This window comes from Bolinopsis microptera, chromosome 4, assembly GCF_026151205.1.
Source record: "Bolinopsis microptera isolate Bmic1 chromosome 4, MBARI_Bmic_1.0, whole genome shotgun sequence".
Classification (NCBI taxonomy): domain Eukaryota; kingdom Metazoa; phylum Ctenophora; class Tentaculata; order Lobata; family Bolinopsidae; genus Bolinopsis; species Bolinopsis microptera.
Genome location: NC_087075.1, coordinates 15,226,289 through 15,235,795, shown reverse-complemented (window position 1 = coordinate 15,235,795; position 9,507 = coordinate 15,226,289). Strand labels below are relative to the sequence as shown.

The window sequence follows — 9,507 nt, the reverse complement described above, 5'->3', positions numbered from 1 at the left end:
TTTTATATTTGAGAGTTGTTGCTTTGCAGATGGCATACTGTACCTACTTCTTCGAGGATTCCGTTGTTTATCTCGTTAGCAAAATTGACTGGGTACTCAATGATTACCCAATTACGACACCGTAATTGGGCTCTCTGCACGATTCCCATAATGCTGATCTAGCCTCAACCCAATCACCTGATCACACGTAATGAACGAACTCGTTATGCTTTATATCTCGGTCATCTGAGAAGCTAGAACTCTCATTTTTTCAGGACAAACGTAATTTAAATAGCCAAAGGCAATTCAATAAAATTTGGCTCGATCCGACTATCCAAACTATCAAATAAATGTGAAAATTAACCTAATTTTTCGATTTGACAGATTCCTCGTACCAGTGGTAGTAGTAACTTAGTAAGTCATACCAGAAAGAATTATTTCGATTGGGCACTCGGTGACTGAGCTATTAAGGCCAACGTATAGGTACTGACTTTTACCCCCCCCCCCCCCCCCCCTCTATAATTTGTATAATAAGCGTTAAAGCTAACAGGTTTATCATCCAGGAAAGCAGGGTCAGCGTAGAAATCTTACCCTATATGACGAATCTAATGAGAAGAACGAACTAGCTGAGTACTTTAATTTTGAGAAATCCTGTACGCGGACGTATATACCAAAGAAGTTCTCAGCTCCTCTTAACAACGTGAATTCTCTTCCAGTTGATGATACCGAAGTAAGTTTTACCAGAAGTTAATACTTTTTCTGAGTTATCCTTCAAGACATATTTTGTTTATTTGTTAAATGTACAATTTTAAAGAACGTTACACTTTACAGCCGATATATCAGTTGTATATTTTGAATAGGTACAGTCCTTAACGAATATATACTTTATTTACTTAATCCATTCACGCAGACTGGTAAAATCGAACCCGACTCATTATACTAACTTTCAGTTTAAAACCGGTTACGAATTACAACTGAAATGGCTGGAGTATGTTAGTAAAGCAACTTGTGTGTTGGAGAATCTTTCATGGTCAACATACCACTCTCGAAACGCTTCTCCTGTAGAAAAAACTCTACTGGGGTCCTTACCACTACAGAAGGAGTCTATTAACTCACATGAAATGGCTCGACATACGATAAACATAGCAATGTTAGTTATTTACTCATTTAAATCATAATACGCATTGTACAATTCTTATTTAGAATAAACTAGGTTTGTGACATTACATTCGTCGGGTTTTAAAAGTAACCATTACCGACCAGGAAGGGAACACAACATCTGAACCCTGGTCAGGTCACAATTGACGTTAGTGACCAACCTGTATATACAAACTGTAAAGAGATACAGTGGTTTGTTCCCGGATACGACCCGTCAGTGTACCTTCCATTAATGGGAGCTATGCACATCGAAAAGGTAGACTTATCAAATTTGTTCAAACTTCTTATGCATACGTGTATACTGAATAATTTATAATGTATATTACATATAATGTGCATATTATATTAAAATGTATGCTGATGTATTATAGCATTATTACCTGATGAGAATTGTTAAATAGATCATAGTTGTTCGGCAGCTTCTGATAAGTTTCTGTTCGATTCAGGTGCTGGAACAGATTTTCGCCCAGCTTGTTGCTGGAACTGGGCTAAAAGAAGTGATGGACCTCACAAAAGACTTATCAGTCGAGTCTGCGGGAAATGCTCTCCTGAGTTCGAATAATATCGCACGGTCGGCTTTGTTGATTCAGGTAAAAAGGGCTCTTTGCGAATCCCCGGGTTTAAGGTTTACTCCAACGATTACTCAGTTTCCATATCATTCCTATTTGAACAAGAAAGATAGCTTTCTTCTTGTCGCAGAATAGATTTGTCGATGTAGTTCTAGCTATAATTATTCATTGTTGAATGGTAAGATAACCAACCTCTGTTTTCAGTTGGTCACCTCAGTCCTTTATGACATGAAGGAGAAATCAAGCCTGACAGAGGACCAGCAGTTAGATTCTGAAATGTTTGTATACTGGGACTGTGTGCTGAAATTCGGTGTGCTATTTTTGACTTTCAAATACTCAATAAGATCCAGAAATTTTAAGCTGTACATCGCTTGCCTTGAGAAGATTATGCCGTATATGTTCCAATTGAACCATACGCATTATAGCAGATGGCTTTCTGTTCATTTAGAGGATCTGAAAAAAATTCAAATTTCTCACCCTGACATCTACGTAGAATTTTCTGAGCACGGCAATTTTACTGTATCGAGGACCGGTCGGCCCTTTTCCTCTATGGCTCTTGACCAGGCTTATGAACAACTGAACAAAGACATAAAAAGCCTGCACGGAGCTTTGGGTACAGATATTGGAGACCGGTGGAACATGGCCTGCCCTGAGGTGCTCCGTCTTCTATCGGAGTATGAAGATTGTTATCCGGAAATTTTTGGAGAGAAGATCGAGAGCGATCCTACGAAGTTGAAGCACCACAGTGATCGCGTAGGTTATCAAAAAACGTTTCTCTCTGACTTCCGTCTGCTAAAGAGTGCCATTCAGGAGAGATTCGATCCATTTTCTTCTCATTCCTCTCTGGTCTGCCTGAATAATCGGCAACAGGTGCCGTCGAGCAAAATGGTCTCTCTTTTTATGAAGAACCTTGTTGCGGACGGTACGAAGAGGTACGAGGAGTATGTTATGGATAGGTTAGTAACGTGCAGAGTACCACTCACGGACGCTCTGACAACAACCAACATACTCCTCCCAGGGCATCCAGAGAAGCTTAAGATAACACCCGAACATCTCAGTGTTGTCCAGGAAGTAAAGCTTCTCTCAAAGCTGAAAGATGTTTCTCAAAAACGACCTACAGAGACATTGGAAGCCCTCCATTACGAGTACCTCAACATACCAGCATGCCTGACAAGGGGTGGTGAAGCTTATCGGTCATCAAAGAGTAAGCTTCTCGACTGTCTCAAGAAGGTATCTACTGTCGACCTCACTAATGGACATCACAGTGAGGCGGTAGTTATCGACTTGAGCTGCATCGTTACTGCCCTTTGTCACGGTAAATATTTCAAGATGGCCCAGTTTTATAAAGCTGTCTGGGATAGAACTTCTCTGCTGGGAGCAGCTCATTCGAGGGTTGATATTGTCACGGACAACTACAAAGAGGACAATATCCTCAAAGAGTTCACTCGCCAGGGTCGAGGGAGTGGGAGTATGGTAAACTTCACGCCAGAAGACAAATTTCCCGGTAAGTTCGCGGAAAATCTGATGAAAGTTAATGAAAACAAGTGCGAACTGTACGAACAGCTCATATCTTTTATGTTCGATCAGTCTAGCACTTGCTCCAAACAGTTCGTATTAACGAAGCATGATGAAGTCCTTCAGAACCGACAGGGAATAACTGACATCGTCGGGAGTTCACAACTGGAAGCTGATTACCGCATTGTCCTCCACATCTTGGACGCGTTAAAGAAGTTCGAAAAGATCACTGTCATCAGTAACGACACTGACGTTGTCGTTATTGTTACCGCCTTCCTAGGAAAGTTTCGAGAGGCTAGGCCTAGTTGTAAGATATATGTCATTACAGGAGTAAATCAGTCCAACTGTATTGACATAGATCTTATTGCGGGTTATGTTGGCATGGACCGAACTCTAGGTCTAGTCCTCTTACATTCCTTGTCCGGCTGCGACTTTACTGAAAGCTTCTACGGTAGAGGAAAGTCAGCGTGGTTGAAAGAGTACGTAAGTAATAATGAGGCGGGGACTTTGTTTTCATCTCTCGTTAAAAGACCTTCCCTACTCATGAGCGAGTTCTCCAAATTAGAAAACTTTGTGCTGAGAGTCTACAGGGTTGCTTATCCGGAGAAAGGAAGTGCTGTGGCCCGTCTAGAACTTTTGTCGTCGAACATCACTACTTTACGGTCATTACCACCATCTAAGCCAGCGCTGTTTCAACATGCCAAAAGAAGTTTATACGTGGCATCGTTCCTTTGGATGAGTGCAGCTGAACCGTATCCAGTCTTACCAGATCCCGTCGACTGGGGTTGGAAACAAAAAGAAGGTAAGTTGCTCAGCGTATGGACAAATAGGATCTACACTAAAGAAAATGACGAGTTTAAGAAATTGATGCGTTCTTGCTCTTGTAGGGTCGGCAGTTCTTGTACCAGATGTAAATGTACGGTTTGCTGGTCCCAATGCGGCTGTAAAGGCGACTGTAGTGTGTAACCTTGTGTGTAATTTAATCAAAACCCATAACCATGGGTAGAGTGGACCGCTGCCAGTGTCTCTCTTTCCCAAACAAAAGTAAATGATATCAATTTAAATGACCGTCTGCGAATGCTAAATGATACCGAGAATGAAATCGGTCGCTCGCTTTTCCCATTCATTCACGGCTTACGAATTGTAATAAGTTTCGAATAATCGCATCAATCACATGCTGTAAAAATCTCTTTGGGTTGCGTTCTGGTCGATACCTAGTATTTCGGGATGAGGGCGGTATAGTTAGTGTCCAATAAGCTGATGTTTATTCATTATTGAATCTTCATTGCCGAGTACAGATACCTTCAGGTAGTTCTTTTTAATCTATTACAATTATAAATGTAAATGAATGGGAAAAGCGAGCGACCGATTTCATTCTCGGTATCATTCTTCATTTGCAGACGGTCATTCAAATGAATGTCATTTACTTTTGTTTGGGAAAGAGAGAAACTGGCAGCGGTCCACTCTACCCATGATTATGAGTTTTGGTAAAATATCATCTCTTTTTGATTATGATGTCAGGGTATTTTAAAAAGTCAAAATGTAAACTCATAACCTCATTTATATTAATAAGGAGGTAATTTCAACGATTTCGAACTTTAACCTTTGAAAACATTTCCTTGTGTTTAGGTAGGCATATCTGTCGATAAGGCGTGCTAAGTTTCAAAAGATTTCATAAAGAACTAGAATCACAACGGGACTCCAAAGTTGATAAAATTCGTGAATATACCAACTTAATGTCTGAAAAACAGTAAAGGGGGTATAATAGTATAGAATGTATAAGAGGCACGGTCATGCTTGCCAGCACTTTGATGACTACTCAGTAATGAAACAGTTGAGACGGCCAAATTGCTATATTTTTTAGTCCACAATAACTCAATTGTAGAGTTCGACATTATTTAATCTGTGTTGAATTAATCCACTGATACACATTTGACTAGAAAGCATTTATTACATGAACGCTTACACTGTCAATAGATGGTGATTCCTCATGTATGACTTTTATTTATATTCCTTATTATTTTCTGGAAATCCTCGGGTGAATGATTTCTAAAATAGATACGATTTATACCATTGGCATTATTGCTGTTTTGACTGAACCAATTTTGATATAAGTCATATTGTTTATTAAGTATTTTCCACTTTATTCTTAAAATCGGGTGCTGGTAGCGGGAACTGCAGTTAATAGAGTTCTAAGATCGGGTGCTTGTGCCTTGTAATGGGCACTGCAGTTAATACTTTAATAGATAGTTGGGGTACTAGAAGGGGGCACTGACCACTGTTACACTGTAGTTGTTAGAATGCTCTTTGTCGGGTGATTTTAGTATGCGCTGCAAATTGCAATTGGTAAAATGTTAACATCGGGTGCTGTTAAGAGGGGCACTGTAGTTAACAGATGACAATTTTTTTTAATGTAATTTTTATTGTAATGATAATAGTAACTAATAATAATTATTTTCCATTCCATTTATATGATTTTTCCATTATTTAGCTAGTTTGTTTTTCCGATTTTGCATATAAAGTCATATATAATACTTTATAGTTAACCCTAAGCCTTCAAGTACAATAGGACTTTGGTTCAGTTCTGTGCTACGTAGTTTCACAACGGTCTTTCCTCCCAACAAAGTAGTTCAGCAGTAGGAACAGTGATCATGTCATCATATTAATTATAAACAATGTAAGGTCAACACAATTCATGTCATATATGCTCTACTGAAATTTTGGTCTCCCTTAATAATTAGTCGTCGAAAAATTTAGTCTCATGAAATTCGTTCTTATAAGGTATCTAAATTGGACAGAAAGCTGTATTTGTTACGGACATGGTATTGGAGTGAACGATTTACAACAATGTTTAATGATATACATCCTTAAGTTGTTTTTTATACCGTTGCTATACTAACCTTTAATTATATCATATTCATTAACTAAATATCATAGTTTGGGGTATATTCATAGGCCAGCCGCTTTGACATCGGCATTTCGGCAATCTTTATTTTTATTTGGATTGTTGATATTCAATCGAACAAGTTACTTTTTCAGTTATGTAAGTTATTTTGATGATGCAGGTTTTAGTATATATTTCAATTTATTTATTGTTTAGAATTTAATTGTGAATATAAGACAGACATTATCGAAATTGGACAAAAGGTTTTTTAATCAATCGAACAAGTTAATATTTCAGTTACGTAAATTGTATGTTGTTTGCGATTGGGCGACATCTGTCCGACAGCGACATCTGCCCGACTAGGAAACTTTCCATAAAGTATGGTGGTTATAAGACAGATAATCTGTGTAAGTTTGAGCGAGTTTCTATGTGCCAAATTTGAGAATTGAGATATCACACAAGAAAATAGTGCTGTCGGACAGATGGCGTGTTACCAGCTGAATTTGAGTAGGATCTTATTAAACTACTTAGTAATGCTAGAGGGAAAGCTAATCATCTTCTTATGCTAGTTATATTATTGCTTTTTACTACCATACTATTAACTGTTATGTTATATTAGTGTGATGCTGCCTACAAGTATAATCCAGCAATTCAAGAGCTTTTTGGTTGTAGCCTGTCATATTACTCTCCTATATGATACCTGTCGGTTATCCTGACGTTAAATAGGTAAATCCATTAAAGTAAAGTATAAATAAAATACATTACATAAAAAACTCTCGAATTATAGGCTATGATAGGTACAAGTTTCTTGAATTTTCCATATTAATACTGTAATAAATAGAACAGTACTGGAGAATATTAAACGGAAATGGCTGTTTTGAAGGATAAGTGAACTAATTAATACTTTGAAATTATGGTTTTGTAATATGTAAGCTTATCCTTCAACATGTAGAGTAGATGAATCCGGATTTTTAGAACCAAATTGGAACCAGGGGACAATAGTATCAGAAGCTGAGATATCTTGAAATAAGTGTGATTATTGTTACTCGCGAGACTGCTAATAATAGTAAAATCGTATTTTTATAAACATGAATCTTAGGCACATTTTAGTTCATGTCTGAGTTATGTATCTATTAGTTAGCACTAAGTCACCACGTAACTTAAAACTAAGTTACCACAAGTAAATTGAAGGGATTACATAATTTCCAAGGCACTCAACTGTAATGTTTTGAAGAAGTATTTATCCACATAGAATGTAAAGTGTAAACAGCTTACGTGAGAGTTTCAGTAATATTTACGATATTTTTCGTTTTCGTTAATTTTACTTACATTTTCTGTGTTTTAATAATTAGGATATATATAGAATGCAATTGTGATGAATCACAAATACCGTAAAAATGAAGATTTCATTGTTGTTTATGCTTATGTTACATCAATATTCCGTGTGTTTATGTTTTATTTTCTCTATCATAGAACTACTAAATGTCACCCCAAAACTTTTTCAAGGACAATTTTTACATACACAAAAATCATACTAAATATATTTTTTCTTATCTGTAATACTGCGTTATGATATTAATAGCAGCTAACTTTGTTTGTCTTAGAATAGAAAAATGGCTACTACCCTGAACTGCCTGAAGAACATGGAGCATTTGCTGATATGTAAGGTCAGTATTGTGCGAAGCATATTTTATACAAGATTTTGTTGATTGATGCTGGTTGTTCTTTTAATAAAATATTATTGTCCTATTAGAAGAACCACAGGGGGTTTTAATTAATGCAATAACAATTTAAATCGCATAAATTTCCTTCTTACCAAACGTGAAACGAAGGCAATCAGTTTAAATTTCATGTGAAATATTTTCAGGATTGTACTGATTCGGTGAACAGATGTCAGGATAGGATTGAGTTAACAAAGCTCAAGATGAAAAGGTAATTCAATATCAGATCATAGTGTTTTGTTAAATTTACCTAGAAGTTAATTTTTTTGGAAATATACTGTGTAATAACGGTTTGTAAGTTCTAAAAAAAGTGAATTAAAGTGGACGCCATCCTTTGAAAAAATTTAAATTTATTACCTTTAGAATCTCACTTTAACTCTGTATGATAACAAGCATTTCGTTCCTGGAAAGAATTGGCTTAAATCTCATAAACTAACGATGATTATTTCAATTCAATCAGGGTAAGAAGATTAAGAAGTACAAGTTCAACTCCAATACTTGTTAGAACTGGAGAGAAAATTAAAAGTACCACACCGTACTCAAAACCAAAACGAGATCTTATTGATCTTATTGACGAGGAGGAAACGATAAAAGAACTGCAAGAGCTCTTAGACAGCTCTCCAACAAAAAGTGCAGCCAGCACAGACAGTTCAGAATATGCTGAAATTATTCACAATAAATTTTTTGCCTCATCGCCCTAAATAAATTATACACATTAATATCTCCAAATTCATTATCTAGGACGTGTAAGGTTAGGTTTTATTCAAATTTGGATGTTACAGCCTTTTCCACACTCAATAAATCTGTCGGAACTCCGAATTTATCTTATTGCAATCACTTGCTATATATCAGTTATCTGCACTTATCGGCACCGGGCTGTTATATTATATGTTTTAAGCGGTCTCGCTCTATTCTGTACTTGCCGAACTTTTGTTTATTTAAGGCACAGCCATATAATAAGAGTGAGTTTCCGGGAGCACACGACAGTTAATAAAACAGCAGACGACATGGCGCCAATTTGGGAAGGACCAACTCCATTTTAACGGATCATACATCTTACATGATTATACAATGTACATCTTAATATGTACAATGTACATCTTAAACGTAGTTATTGGCTTTTAGATTTGGTCCATTACATAACGGATAATAATTTTAAGTCATGTTGCCAGTTATGATAATCCAGGATTACTGCACTGTACTGGTTAATGAAGGGAATAAATGCCCTTCTTCCTGAACATTTTAAAAGCTTGCTCAAGGTAATTTATGTAGTTGAAGCGGATACCGCTCGAACTACCGTTATTTAATGCACTGAACGGATTCAAAATCTTAAATACGTCCTCCGAGGTCGCATTTCACAGGACAAAAAATGCCTACCCATTTCATTTGAATATTATAAGTTACTTGAATATTAATAAGTTATTTGAATATTAATAATATATTTGAATACCGCTCGGCATTAACTTGAATTATTCTTTATCACAACTCGCAAGGTCTTGTGAAAGCGTTAGAGAACATATTTTGATTTAAACTTTATTGCTGATAACTGAGAAAGAAATCGACTGTATTTTTGTTATAAATTTATTCGAATCATAGTATACATTATTAGTAATGGTTTTTCAAATGTTTTTATCTGATGATGTGATAAACTTGTTTATGAGAAAGAAATGTTACATAATTG

At 36.5% G+C, this 9,507-nt stretch overlaps 2 protein-coding genes across 2 annotated transcripts; both read left to right on the top strand.

Moving 5' to 3' along the window:
• Positions 1–1,367: 1,367 nt before the first annotated feature.
• Positions 1,368–4,187, top strand: LOC134813841 (uncharacterized). Its single transcript, XM_063821720.1, has one exon. It carries the CDS (start codon positions 1,935–1,937, stop codon positions 4,185–4,187), a length of 2,253 nt encoding a protein of 750 aa, XP_063677790.1. The 5' UTR covers positions 1,368–1,934.
• A 3,526-nt stretch (positions 4,188–7,713) lies between these two features.
• LOC134814442 (uncharacterized) lies at positions 7,714–9,257 on the top strand. Its single transcript, XM_063822559.1, has 3 exons — positions 7,714–7,772; positions 7,973–8,037; positions 8,287–9,257. Exons 1-3 carry the CDS (start codon positions 7,719–7,721, stop codon positions 8,525–8,527), a joined length of 360 nt encoding a protein of 119 aa, XP_063678629.1. The 5' UTR covers positions 7,714–7,718; the 3' UTR covers positions 8,528–9,257.
• The last annotated feature ends 250 nt before the right edge of the window (positions 9,258–9,507 follow it).

Coding starts and splice junctions, on each gene's coding strand:
- LOC134813841 (XM_063821720.1), top strand. CDS start 1,935: ATGAAGGAGAAATCAAGCCTGACAGAGGACCAGCAGTTAGATTCTGAA.
- LOC134814442 (XM_063822559.1), top strand. CDS start 7,719: ATGGCTACTACCCTGAACTGCCTGAAGAACATGGAGCATTTGCTGATA. Junction 7,773..7,972: donor AGCATTTGCTGATATGTAAG/GTCAGTATTGTG, acceptor AAATATTTTCAG/GATTGTACTGATTCGGTGAA. Junction 8,038..8,286: donor ACAAAGCTCAAGATGAAAAG/GTAATTCAATAT, acceptor CAATTCAATCAG/GGTAAGAAGATTAAGAAGTA.